The 14917-nt window shown below is 38.9% G+C and overlaps 2 protein-coding genes across 2 annotated transcripts; one reads left to right on the top strand and one right to left on the bottom strand.

Annotated features, from left to right (window-relative positions):
* Nucleotides 1-405: 405 nt before the first annotated feature.
* On the bottom strand, nucleotides 406-10251 carry LOC103700158 (uncharacterized). The gene is made up of 3 exons (XM_008782189.6): nucleotides 9758-10251; nucleotides 3151-3540; nucleotides 406-828 (listed from the first exon to the last, which is right to left on the bottom strand). The coding sequence occupies exons 1-2, from the start codon at nucleotides 10038-10040 to the stop codon at nucleotides 3158-3160; spliced, it is 666 nt and encodes a 221-aa protein (XP_008780411.3). The 5' UTR covers nucleotides 10041-10251; the 3' UTR covers nucleotides 406-828; nucleotides 3151-3157.
* A 2129-nt stretch (nucleotides 10252-12380) lies between these two features.
* On the top strand, nucleotides 12381-13553 carry LOC103700073 (membrane protein PM19L-like). The gene is made up of 4 exons (XM_008782074.5): nucleotides 12381-12627; nucleotides 12744-12963; nucleotides 13064-13109; nucleotides 13254-13553. Exons 1-4 carry the CDS (start codon nucleotides 12501-12503, stop codon nucleotides 13356-13358), a joined length of 498 nt encoding a protein of 165 aa, XP_008780296.2. The 5' UTR covers nucleotides 12381-12500; the 3' UTR covers nucleotides 13359-13553.
* The last annotated feature ends 1364 nt before the right edge of the window (nucleotides 13554-14917 follow it).

Raw genomic sequence — 14917 nt, forward strand, 5'->3', positions numbered from 1 at the left:
TGTGCGCGTGGTGGAAAGGTTGGTAGGGCCCAATTCTTCCAGCAACCGTGCGGTGGCCGTTCAAAGTCGCTGCCTGGAGGTTCTTGGCATTTGGCTCAAGAAGACAAGAATGAGATAACGAGGAAGAGAGGTGGAGAAGTTTGATTTCTTTGCATGCTATTCGAAGATAAGACCGACTAAAAAGGAATCGGGGTCGAAGTATTTTGGCTGAATCCTGGGAATGGTTTCAGACGGCTTGGACTTTGACCTCTGCAGGCTAAGAAGTTGGGTTCCAGGAGGCTTCGGGAGTTGACACGGATGGACTTCCAAATGCCCAAATTAAGACCACTAGATGGGAAGGAAGCCACGATAGAGATTTTGTAATTCTTAAGAGTGGCTGTCGCATTCATCTAATTCTAAAATCCGAAGAAACAAAATTAGTCTATTTCATCATATTGTTCAGTTTATGTATAAATAAAATAAATTTGAGTTTCTAAATTATCTATAAATACTATTATAGATACTTACATGCAGAGAAGAATTTGTTTCAACTATCAAATGGAGCAAAAATTAGCCTAAAGAATATATAAGCAAGCCTCATAGACCTCACTGTCTCACTAATTTCCTTCAACAAGTTGTTTGTGAACAACTTAGAGTTCATGACAAATAACTGAATTGGCTGCAGCTCGATCTGACCAACGAGAGTTTCTGCCTATCAAAACAATCTTTCATGGGTCAGATATCAAATCCATCGATGTTTAACTCCAGCAAGCGAACTTGGAGGCTTATCGAGAAGATGCAATGTCTTGGGGAGGTCATTTGGATTTGAGACTCCCATGAGGCTCCCACCTAAGTGTCAAAGGATCATAATGAAAGAATGAGTACACATCCACCGTATCAAAGAAAAGTAAAGTCCCCACTTGGAGATATTAAAGTCGCTGAGGTCATAACTTGATGTGGAAGGAGATAAACTACGGTTTTATGTCGACGACCCAACCAATTCCGCGTAAGAGATCCAACCAATGCAAACCTTGGAGTCAAACTTAATTATTCGTGCACAAGCCGGCTAGTTCCCACTTATTTCATTTCAAGCTGATTAAGAGCTTATAACCATCGTCGTATAAATGTACTCTATTGTCTGCTAAAAATAAATATTCTCTATTGCACATATTTTTATCCATGGATCCAAATATATGTTCAGCGACGATTGATCTGAGCCAAGAAACTTAGAACATCTAGCTTTTCTATCCTAATTGTATAGAGAAGGAATCTTAGCCACTCTGCAATTTCGAGATGCTATGTTTTGAGTGAGGTAACCAATTGAGACAAGAAGCATTCAACATTATAGCAATGGTAATGAAGCTATAGCAGTTTGCTGGAGAATTTGGTTGGGGCAAAATGAAAGAATCCTTTTGAAGAAGTCTATGGTTTGAAAGAATATGCACACAGAGAGAGATAGAGTAAGGAACTTGGTCCTTGCTACGCATGCAATTAGAGACTTTAGAAGAGAATTCATTTTGGTTTAGAAAGACTTAAACAATTTTGGAGACAGACTAAAACGTGCCTTCTTGAATTGGAGAGGGCTGTTAATTTATCTAGAAAAAAGATTAGGATCTAGCTCCATTTATGTATTTTGGTTGGAATTCTTAGCAAGAATGCAGACCCACCCTGGAAGGATAGGAATATTATAGTTGACACTAAAATCTTGTTAGACAAATTTGAACAATATACAACCGAGCATGTTGGTTTGAACATTGCACATCTTCTTGTTCTTTTTATTCAAAGACAGAAAATAAATAGCATCTACTTATCAATACTTGCATTAATATCTAAAATCTTAAGAAGTTATATATGCAATGAATATTTTTAACTTGTAATTATTGAACAATTGGGTGTTTGAATCTTTGGTCGACTCGGCCCTAGAGGACTACCAATATGTCATAGCTGAACTATCTATCATCAATTTTTTGAACAGATTGTAGTTTAGAGGCCAAGACCAATTTTCTAAACAAGAAAAGAAAATAATTAATTCAAAAGTTTTGAAATAGTTGGAAAAATATGATGATTATGTTAGTATGATTGGGGGCTGCATTAATTATAGCGTCCGTTTTTCTGATTTGCATAAATGTGGAAACAGAGACCTAAGTGCGTTATGGCAATACCAATTAATGAAGCAGAATCTGGCTTATGGCACCCAATATCACATAGTTAAGCTAAGAATTGCAATGTCACATAAATCAGTCAGAGATTTAATTTTTTGCTAAAACCAGTTTTGTCCAAAGAGCAATCTGTGATGCTAAAAGAACAACTACAGCATATCATTCCTATTTACCTATATTTATATACATACATACGTACATACATATATACATATGTATATATACAAAACAAATTTTTTGAACCCGAAGTTTTTGGTTGCTAGGTAGAGGGACAAGTCCTTGTTCACAACAAGCCCTTAACAAATCAAATTGTAGAAATTCAACAACTAGGCTAAATGGCAGATGTTAATAGTCATTAAGAATTCAGGGTGAGTTCTGGCTTCCATTTCAATCCAACTATTTCAAATGAACTGGACGGAGACCAAAGTTGCATAATCCATGAAAATAACCCATGTATGTGCTGTAAGATTGCTACTAACTGATGCCACCCAAACGGTCAGCTATATACGAAGGGAACCAGCCAAATGAACAAACAGGTCTACTAAAAAATAAAAGCTGAAAAAGCAGGGTCTAACAATAGGAACAATATAATATAGCAGGTACTTTTTATTATTAGGACTCGACTTCAAACTAGATTTGGGTCACATAAACTCAGAGTGGTAATCAGAAAATATAGAACGACATAAAAGAGAATGCAATTTAAAAGAGGACAGACTACCGTTTACATATATTAGAACCCAAAAAGCACCACATTAACAGGCAATTCATCGAGAGCTAGTTTAGAGCTATTTTTTGTATAGAACCTTGCTGTACTCATTTTTGACACCCTAACCAATTGCTAGATCATAATTTCTGTGGTGTTTATCTAAGAATAAACAGTCAGATCATGCATCGTTTTTTAGTGACTGCTTGTATGTCTCATCAAAGGATCAATAACAGATCCAATCAAAAATGTAAAAGGATGATTCTCTCAGGAAAATTAAGTTTTCAACTCAACAGTGAAACATCTCACCATGATCTCAAGGGTTCTTCTTGCTATCAGCATGTGACAACCTGAGATCAATTGACTGCAATTGGTTTCGAAGATTCTTGTTGTCCTCCAAAAGGTGGTCATATTCAAGAAGAAACCCTTCAGACTGTTTCTTTAGAGCTGTTGCACTTGCTTCTGCTGCCTTTGCCTCCTTAGTCCTTGCCTCTAACTCCAGTTTCAGCTGTTTGATCTGTTCGTTCAAATTGGTGACCTCCTTGTCTCGTGATTTTAATTCATCTGAACCCCCATTTTTTGTTTCTTCTAAGGCCCTGTTTTGTTTCATTACAGCCTCCATGCTCTTTCTTAACCTCCGTAGTTCTCTAATATAATGATGCAGTCGGTCAATTATCAGTGCAAGGAATAGAGAATATCCTGCAAAATTTCAATTACACGATATTCAGATCAAATAGACAGAAATGAGTAGAAAACTTAAACAGAACAGAGAAAACATGTTGATTTAAAAAGTTGTCAATCATCCTACAAAGTAGCACTAGATCATTATTCCCAGATTCATCATGAGATAGTAATCCATGTGCTTACAATAAAAAGAGTAAATTGAAAGACGATTCACCTTCCACAAAATCCATGTCGACAAATTGGATAAAATATTATAGTAAATTAATTATCACTAGTTAGACTAAATGATTAAGGAGACTTGATTCAACTTTAGTGTAGAAAAGATAAGAGATTGTCAAAAGTTGTTAATCACATTACTAGAGAATGATATGCGACTGTTCTAAAATTGCCACAAATGGGGTATCTGCATTCCATGCCCGTGAAATTGCCACAGTGAGGTATCGAGACCCTAGCAGCTCACAATTCTTGGCAATGGAATCTTTGTTTTCTCAACAAGCATGACTTATAGGATGACTTATAGAAACAATAAAGCCTCGATGCAATACAGAAACTGGTGGTTGTTTTTTTTCCATTTTATATAAACATCACAAGGCTTTCTTATTATTAGTAAATTTAAATGCACCCTTATATGCAAGAGCTTAAATGTTTCATTATGCAGAGCTATTATTTAGTCCATTCAATGCACACATAAATCTGAAACCATTCGGTACAACTCAAAGGCAGCTGGGAGCCAGCAACCCATGATATTTGACAGCTACTTTATATTTGATGCAATTACCCATCAATCATCAATTACAGGCAACCATGACAGGCAAAGTGTCAAACGCATTTAATCAAGATGGAACCCCCTTTCAGAGTTAGTTTCAAGAGGGAAAAGGGAGCTGCATAAACTCAAGTGGTCTCCCAAATACCACCTAGGTGGAGATCAGGTGGACAAGTTTGGCGAGCATGTGAAAAAGGAGGGAAAAAGGATGGATTATTATGATTTAATAGGGGAAAGTTGAATAATACAGTTATGAGAGAATGAGATGAGCATAGAGAAGTAGTCGCTATCGTTTCACATTTGGGGATCACAATAAGCACAAATCCTGGTCCGTCCCTTCTCTTAAATCATGATCAATTAACATACTAGCAAGGCTAACTCCTCTTTGTAAACCAACCTCATCTCTCAAAGCTTACCATAAGTAGGCAGTGCTTTTATCACAATATTAACAACCAAACATCTAGTAGAAAACACTGGTCATATTAGTTGGAGTACACACTAAATGTTGAATGGTTGGTAAAGATTCAATGATTCAATTTGGAGATTCACACCACTGTCCATGATATGCAAATAGCCAAGAAACCCAAAATCAAATGCTTTGAGGTCTCTAACTCATGTATCAAGTGAGTTGCTTTAATGACAAGATATATTATGATCTAAAACCAGAACCCAAGGACTCAAATCCTGGCAGAACGTCCCGCGGGACACTAAGATGGGTCGAGACATATTCGTCCTGCCATTATCCCAGCATCCTATTTGGCACGTCCTGGGATATCCCTTGTCCCAAGTATTGGGATGGGGTAGGACGGCAACGCATCCCATTTCGTAGGAAAACCAGAGACAACCCTGTCTTAGGGGATTTAAGATCTTGCCAAACCCTACAAAATTCCTATCCATACATGTTTAAGATGCATAAATCATGATCAACAATACTGATTTCAATTTAGATGGCTCAAAAGGTCCATGGAATTGCATATACCAGCTTTACAAAGCCATAATGATTCTTATATGATAACTTATCATCTATAATTGAGTAGTTTGTGAGACAGATTTCCTTCAGAATTTTTAATGCCAACAAGTACCCATCAAGCATATAAGATACCACGACAATCCAACCTATGTTCATACATCTATGTTACGACACTCATACAAAGAGGTTCCAATTACTAACATTGGAGAAACCTCAAGAACAAGGGGAATAAGGGAATCCAAATATAAATACAAAGTTTCCGTCTCATGTGTACTGCAACTCTCTGTGTTTGTGTTTGCGTATGCGCGTGCGCACGTATAACGCGCACGAACAAAGATTTTTGGCCCACTAGCTTAAAGGGCTCTATTTGGTTAGAACCCAAAGAAAGTGGGTTGTGGGCCCTAGGCAGATAAAAGCAGATGTGGGGACTTGTGTGGGTTGGGGCATGGTGTAATTATGAAAGCCATTCCATCTAGGGCAAGACAAAATGGGCGAGAACCAGATGACCAAGAAGAACAACCTGCAAAGGGAAGGAGCGTAACCAACCATCGACCAAAATCTAAGGAAGAGGCAAAAAACTTATATATTCTATTTGAAATTGTTATAAACTGTCTCGAAAGAATTGGCATTTTCAAAATTAAGTTAAAACTGAATTATTTCCATCAATACTAAATTACTAACTTACATAAGGTTTACATGCCTTGTTTGAGTTTATTCCTTTCTCTCTCTTTCTTTTTTCAAGTGAGACTTGCTCATGGATGATAAATTGAGCATCAAGAAAGCATGTATAAAAAAACAAGGTGGAGTTTTGCAATTTTTGACTCTTTTTTTTTGAGTATATCTAATAGCATTTAGAAAGTGTTAAGCTTAATATATCCTAGCAACCCATTCCCTATTGGCTTAAGCTTGTGAGGTCAATTGATTAGTTATTATGGTATCAAAGCTTGAGTTGTTGGAGGCCATGAGTTCAAATACTTCCCAACTAATTGTTTATTTGATTAGCCTGGTCATTATCTTGACTCATTCTAGTTAATGTGGTTGTTATCTTGATTCAATTTAGGTATTGTGGTCCCTCCCCATGCATGGTCCATTCCGCACGTGAGGGAGTGGCTGTTAAGCCTGATATACATTATCGATCCATACCCTATCAGCTGAATCTTTTGAGGTCAATTGGTTAATTAACACAAATGAAACTGTAAGAAGTCCAAGCCAAACATAATTTTTTTAAAAAAAATGTTAAATTAAGTTTGATATCTATACAAACTAAGCAAGATTCCCCATTCCTTTATGATTCTTGGAGTGTCAAAAAATAACCAAAATTCAAACAGTTGGGTGAAATATTCTCAAGAAGTATGATAACTCTTGCCTTGCTATTTGAACAGAATACATAAATTTGGAGCACAACCATCTGAATATCATACTATAACTAAAATTGATGGACAATATACTCTTTAAGTTCTTTTGTCAAAAAATCATGCTTCTTTTTTTTATATATTTTATCGAGTTTGCAATAAGTGTTGATAGTTTTTAAAAGGTCACAGATGATAACCCCAATAGATGATAGGGATTCCTTGTAGATTAAAAATTTAATTTTGATTTGAATTCTGTGTACCTCTGAAGCCTTGTTTCAATTGCAAGAACGAGAGTCTCAGATCTGACCTCAGGTCTAATTATCAGCAGAAAATCTGCAGTTTGACACCAGTGTTTAGCACAGAAAGGAGAAATATTAAGGTTGTAGAGAGTTGAAGAGGGAGATAGTTATAGTAGAATAGAGGAATAAGGGAAAAGGATAAGGGGAAGGAGGCATGTGGCTTTTCTATTACTCACTTCCTTACAGGAAACGTTTTTCAATCACCAATAGCCATCTTACAGCCAGATAAGTATCCTTACAAAAGCCTAAGACAGCCAGTCACCTTTCCTAATCTACAGGGCTCTTTTAAAAAGAATTAGACTAATCTTAAACAACCATCTAAATCTGGACCATGATTGACTCCTAAAAGGACTCCTAAAATAACAAAACAGAAATGATTACCTCAAATAAATTACTCAGCTAAGTCACTTGCTCACATGGCCCTTTTGTGGAAATCCATGTGGGAATCTCAATTCGCAACCATAAGAGTTGTGATCATAGACAGAACTGTTCATTTTCTCTCTCATCGAAGGTGGCGGCCCTAGTAGGGGAATTTTTCCCAATTTTCTTCACAAACTGGCTGCTCCTCTCTCTTCCATCCTTCCCAAACTGGCGAGTCACTGCCCACTCTTTCTTGCCAAGTTAGCCAGCCACTGCCCCACCCTACACGTTTCCTTCCTTCCCAAACCAGCTAGCTGCCCTATTTGACCCTCTTCCTTCCTCCCAAAAAATCCAGTCCCAACTCCTTCCTCTTCTTTCCTTCTAAAACCAAGAAACCCACTCTTGTCCCCCTCCTCGTCTCCTTGACAAGCCAGCTGCACCACCCTGCTCCTCTCTACTGTCCTTTCATAAGGAGCTAAATTTAATTTCTCTCTTTATTTGCAGAACCCTGACATTGAGCTCCTTCTCTCTTGCATCACATTCACCAGCCTATTTCAAGTAGAATATAGCAGCCCTGCTCTCTGTGTCAGATCTGTTAATTATTATTTTTAAATATTATTGTTTTCTAGAGATACAAATCTTTAGGGGCCAAACAGATACAGAACATAATCCAGTCCTGACTAGTACAGCTTAGTGTGATCTCATTGTAATCATGATAAATGTCATAGATATTGCCCTAATACAGATATGAGACAGTTTCAAGAGCCATCATTGCACAGACATAGTTCTTTGTCTTTCATTGATAATTATACAAAACAGGGCAGATGAGTGTTAAGTCACACCAGCCTCCCCATCTTTCTGAAAGATCTAAAATTTCATGGCTGCGAGATTACGAATAAGCATTTTTTACAAAATGAAAGTTCTGTTGTTGTTCCATAATGTTAGATGTTAGTACTTAGTATTGTGAATTCTTTAGATGGACAGCCAATCCAAGAATCCAATCCACAGCACCAAAGACCACACATCCAAGTGAGCACCTCCTTGCCGGCTTGCCTGACACCATCTGCACCATCACAAGTGTTGGAGGTGTTGCTCAAGTATAGGACTGTTTTTCTTTTTTTCCAGGGGAGGAGGGTTGTTAGGGTGGCACCGGAGCTGGTCTCAACTGGGGGAAGGATTTGGAGTTGTGTGGGTGGCTGAAGTTGATATGAGAGAGTAAGAGAAAGAGGGGCTGGTGGAAGGAATAGGATCAGAACAGGGCTTCATCCATCATTACACTTGCTAAGTGGGTTTCCAAGCCATAGTTCCAAAGAAGCACAACATATGCATGCAATTGAGTTGAGTGATTTTATGTGTTACCTAGCATTATTGATAAGTAATAAATCAACTAAGAAAAGGTGACCAAATCCCAATAAAATAGTGCATGAGTAGGCCCAATTTGAGTGACAATAGGTTTCCAAAAAACCTCAGGTAAATAACCAGCAAAAATAGCACGAAAATAATACAAAAACAGAAAAAAAAAACCAGCCATTGGAATGCTCAAATTTCATCTTCATTAGCAGACAACAGTAAATTTCATCAATAACCCTATTTTGTAATCATTTTATTTCTTAACAAGCATGATTAGTTTAAAAAGTGTAGAAATCTTGGAATAAAAAGAAAATGTTTTTTTTTTAAAAAAAAAATCCAATTCAACTATTTTCTTTATGCCAAGAATTATTGAAGGTAAATTTCTTCTTAGTGGGTAACGTGTGCATGATTTGAAAAAATGTTGGTGTTCTCCAATGCCTTCAGGTCCAACTGCATAAAACCTGATGGTAAAGGAATCGTCATGGTATATTGAAGGGCTACATGATCTGAAACATAGTGCGAAAACCTTAATTGGACCATCCGATCATGTGCCCGTCAATGGAAAATACAAACATGCATATGTCATCCCATTCAGAATGAATTCTATGAATTAATTATATTCATATAGCCAGAGTTGGACAACTCATAACAACTTGATCACCAGTATGTCCTTAAGGGGCTCAATTCATCGATTCAGGTAGGATCGGATGGGGGTGGGGGGGACTGAAAGTAGAATTTCTATCCCTGATATGTAAATTGCTAGTTTGATCAGGTTCATATAAGAGGTTGATTCCAATAACTTCCTTTAGAAGTAGAAACAATGTCAAACAATGTGCCGGCTAGAACAGTCCAAAAAGTACCAAAGGACTTAAAAGATATGTAGCCAGATCAACTCTTACACACCCTTCTATTTATTTTGTTCTTTCTTCAAAGAAAGGGTGGTTTCCAAATTAATTTACAACGCCGGCATTATTCTATTCAAACAATCCATCAGCAATCGCGCACATCACAAAGTTTCAACAAAGAATAAATCGAACCAAATCAGCAATCAGGAAAATAAGCTTTCAATCAAATGAGAGTCAGATCGTAGAAGAAGAACGAGCCTAAGATTCGAGACAGAGAGAGATAGAGTGCGTACCCATGAGGGAGGCCTCGAGGAGGTTCTGGCTCATGAGGACCTGATCGGTGGGCGTGAGAGAGCCAATCTCGGTGAAGCGGCCGCGGATCTCGACCATGCTGTAGACGCTGGAGGCCAGGACGAGGAGGACGGTGCCGGCCACGGTCTTGACCATGACGGGCCCGCGCCCGCGCTTGAGGTGGTCCAGCCCCAGGGTGGCCAGCTTCCGCAGCGGCGTCTTGAACAGCAGCAGCACCACCATCGCCACCTCCGCCGACAGCAGCGCAAACAACAGCTGAATCATCTTTCTCTCCCACCGAAACGGCTCGACCGATCACCAAAATCGACGGTCTTTCCTTTGGGGAGAGCGTTGTTGATGGCAATTAGGGGAAGCGGGGGCGGACGATGGAATGGACTGCGACGAATTTATAAATGGGAGTCAGAGAATGAGCTGCAGCACGGGAAGAAACTCGGAATTGGGATGGGAGAAGAAGGCAGTAATAAAAGACGTATTGTGGGAAAAAAAAAAAAAATCCTTTTTCCAGAAGCCGTTGCGGACCCTTTTCTGCCCTCCGTGGCTTAAAGCGGTAATTAATTAGGACGAAGAAACATCTTCGAGCCACAACCCTGATACCAACACGGGCTATGTCCACGCGTCACGTGCAAACCCAACGTGTATGTTTTCAAAAAGCTCCACTCTCCTCCCTCCTCGTGCCATATGGCATGGAAAAGTTCTGGTGTATCGCTTGGGGCCGTTACATAATTCATTAATTGATAGACCGCCCGACGTTGGGCTGGGAGCAGGTTTGAACTTGACTGGAAAATCGGATTCGATGCGCCAATGGCAGTGAAGCTGCAACCTGCGGTCCGACTTTTTGAGGTGCATGTAGAGGGCCAGGAGCAATTGCCATTATATTAGACTATACGCACATAAGCATGGGTAGTTTTTCCCACAGCACAGCCCTTTATCCGCCCCGGCGTGACACACGGGGGACTTTGGCATCCAAATTTTACCTTGAACTTTAATAAGATATGACTAAAAGGCACATAAAACAAATCTTAAAGTCGCTTGGGAGGTACGACTGATGAGAAATAAAGTTTACATTTTAGAAAAAAATTATATCCTGCACCACATGGCGGTGCACCATACCAATCATGTGTCTCGCCTGATCTCCGATTGCCTTCCCACACACCTCATCTCCATTTGTTTCTACAGTGCGCCATTGACATGGTGCATGACATAATTTCTTCCATCGCGGAGCTAAACTACCACCTATATTATATAAAAAAAGAGTTTGTAGCGATGTCATCGGCCATGTCCTATTATGGGTTTTCCTTCATATTGCATTATTGATGTGGACGATTTGAATTAGGTGGTTCCGTGGGTAGATTTATCACTGCAGAGTTTCAATCCTAGCTAGCTCGTTGATTAATTTATTAATGAATCTTTCTAGTATATTAGCCAATCTAGTAATCACATACCTACCTCAAATTACGCATGGTACCGAACTTCTCTAGAAGTTCCATCTTGCATGTAAGGCTTCATGAGTGCTTTGGGTTGCTTTCACAATGCATGTTGGTTGGGGAGTTATACAAGAGTTTTTCTAAAAATTTAATATAGATAAAGACCGTAATAGCACGTGTCCATGAATAAATTGAGTACATAACAGAAATCTCTACCTACTTATTGTTTTTGGACCCATCAGCCTACAGAAAAGATCTAGGGAGCTAGAGAGGGTCATATTCAACAAAGCAAGGGGATGATATAATAAAAAGCTTCAGATGGAAGGAGGTAGCCAGGCAGTAAGTGGATGGCTTATCTGCTCATTTGTACCTGGTCATAGAGAGTACATGGAACTCTAATCTGTGCCATTTTGTTAAAGGAAGGAGGTGCCATGCACTGCAAAATTCTCTTCAATTAACCTAAAGTTTAAACAGACAGGAGGAATGGAGTTGTGCACCACATTGCCAATGGTTCCCTAAGACAACATTGTTTTAGAACTGACATTAAGAATTCTTGTTGGAGTTAAAAGTAAAGATGTGAGGATCCGTACGGGCATGTATTTAGTTCTATATCAGTTATTTATTGAGGAGATCTTGGATACTCATACAGGACTAAATAACTCAAAAATTACTTTTCGGTTAGCTTTTTTGGGTGAGGTTCTGGATTGTTATAAAAAATAATATCAATTTAGATGTTCACTTTCTCCCCATGTTTTGTCTCTAATGTGCTTTGCAGTTTGATTCAAAAATGTCAAAAAAAAAAAGTGCTTTGCAGTTAATGATCCTGTTCTCTTCAACTGCCTGAGTTGCGATTGGTTGTTTTTCATCTTCGCCAACTTCAGAACATTGTCTGCCCAAGTCTTGAGACAACCTTATCATTAATCTTTTACTTGGGAGCCTTTTATCTTTCCATAAACCAAGTCCCAGAGAAGAATGCTGCTTGCTTCTGACGGAAGAAAACATGCGAATATATACAGAATGAAGCTTAGAAACCTGACTTTGGACAACTGCATATATATATATATAATGTGCTCAAACAGCAATATCTCACAATCAAGGACTTGGCTCCTTTCCTTGAACTGGAAGGTTTGTACATACACCTTTGCAGTCTTGACAAACATAAAATGCTTCCAAATCTAAGCAAGTAAAGAACAAAACCATGTTGTCAGCTGCATGTATATAAGCAAGAAGCCCTTAATTCAAGTTCATTCAAGTTCAGATACCTCATTCTTAGACCAATACACAAATCTTAACACCATCAATGGCTAGCGAGCAGTTTAAGCCCATCGTTTCTCTCCTTGTATTCCTCAACTTCTGCATGTACGCAATTGTGGCAGCCATTGGAGGCTGGGCCATCGACATTGCCATTGATCGAGGATTCATCATAGGTATGATACTGGTGTTATTTTGGCCTGTATTTGGATTACTTGCAAAGAGGCTTAATTGAGCTGGTTATCCAGTTATCTAGCAAGCGCCATGTATTAATATTGTTCAAGTCTGGCAGGTCCAGAGCTACGACTCCCAGCTCATTTCACACCAATATTCTTTCCGATTGGGAATGCAGCCACTGGGTTCTTTGTGATGTTTGCACTGATAGCTGGAGTCGTGGGCGCTGCCTCTGCCCTCGCTGGCTTCAACCACATTCGCTTTTGGAATTATGACAGCTTGCAGCCTGCTGCGTCATCTGGTATCATTGCATGGGCACTCACTCTCATTGCAATGGGGTAAGCCTATTGATGTTCCAAAGTCGAATTAAAATATCCATTTCAATTGGAAATTTTTTGAAGTTGGAAGTCTTATTTATTTGTTCATCTGTAATGGCAGCTTGGCTTGCAAGGAGATTAATTTAGAGGGAAGGAACGCACGCCTGGTAAGGCAGAACATCTTCTAGTTTCACTTCATACATCTCATCTGTTGGATGTTTTCTGGTGGTTTAGGATCTTAAGATAGGAATTCTTCTTCTTCTTCTTCTTCTGGTCATAAAGTTAATACTAGGGGCTCTCGGATTTTGCAGAAAACAATGGAGGCTTTCTTGATCATTCTCTCAGCTACGCAGCTTGTCTACGTCCTTTCTATTCGTGGGGCATCACCTGCGCATCATGCAATCCTAAGGAGATGAGCTTGGAGGCTAAGTTGGCTGGAGAATTCTTCTGAAGAAAAGAGAAAAACTCAGCTGGAGAATTGAGTGCGCCTTGGATTGTTTGTATGTGCTTTGTTCTGCCGTCTTAATGTTCCTCGAGTGAGATTGCAAGAATCAGCAGGGTTCATTCATTCTGTTTTATTGATGCGGTGTGTTTAATAAATCTTGACATATATTTGATTGAGATGAATGGATGTCGAACATCATCCCCTTAGAACAGCCAACGTTAAATGCGGAAAAAGAACCTATAAAAAATTTTAGGCATCCAAACAAAACCAACTGGAAAATTCAGCCATGCACTTCTCTCATGATGGAAGAGGCCTGATTCCAAAAAAAACGGGTGGACGCAACATGAACTGGATGCTCCATGATATAGACTTTGGCCTCATGGTCAAATTATTGCAAAGCAAAAACGACAACATTATTGCCAAAGATACTCTAAGCCTCAAAATATGTAATATAGAAAGGACATTAATATTAACAGAGACTAATTCCGTAAGGGATCAAGAACAAGGCCAACCATTGCTAAACTCAGCCAATCTGTTGAATGGATCCTCAGCAAATAGTCAACCATGGGATCAAGGTTCCAATTCACCAAAAGCTTTCACCAAGATAGGTTTAAAGCTATTTTGGCGAGACGTGTCCTTTCCGATATCCGCATGGATGCAAATGGTATACTCCTAGCAAGCAATAGCTTTGAGCAAATGATGCTTCCAAGCAAATGGACATGTTACCCGACCTTGGGGGCAAGGACCACCATTTTCTTTATAATATTGGTCTTTTTCCCCTTTTGGGACAACCAGATAGGGAGAAAGAATACTACATTCAATCACAAGCTCTCTAGACTTTATTTAAAACGTACCATAAGCTAAGAATCCTAAACAAAGGACGAAAGCTAATGGAAAACTTAATATCGCACCATGACCAAAATACTTGCGTATTCATGACTAAATTAGAACAAATCAGCAATTTTGGTTCATCAAAAAATAGTTTTGGTGCCGGAATAAATCATCAACAATTTTTCCTCTTTAGGCTGTATTTGGATGCCAATAGTTAACACATGAGGTAAATTAATTCTAATGCCAAGGAATTGTTAACTCACCTCGCACCGTAGGCTCTTTTTTGGTGGGATAGTTGTTAACTCACCTCTAACCGTTGCACATCCAGCATCCAAACAGGATCTTGGGACAAAATTGTCCAACTCAATTTAAATTAATTTTTCTATTTTTGCCACCAAATTATTATCCGTATTCAAATATTTTCAATAACCTATGCTGAGACCACATAGGGCCTCAAGGTTTAGATCCATCCAGGAGTTTGCTAGATCAAATATGGCACCAAGGTTCAATACATACTTGCCCGCCTTGCCTTAGAATATGCATTACGTTCTTGGTTTGGATAACTTTAGTCACACTGGATGACCTGCATAGATTAATTCCACCTGAATGATTTATAAGTTTTTAACACCCACGTATAGATGTTGCATTAGTGTTTCTCCAACTATCGTTAAATACAGTATTTGGATCTTAACTAACATA

This window comes from Phoenix dactylifera, chromosome 12, assembly GCF_051530095.1.
Source record: "Phoenix dactylifera cultivar Ajwa chromosome 12, Ajwa_hap1_PhDact_Kaust_v1.1, whole genome shotgun sequence".
NCBI classification, from domain to species: domain Eukaryota; kingdom Viridiplantae; phylum Streptophyta; class Magnoliopsida; order Arecales; family Arecaceae; genus Phoenix; species Phoenix dactylifera.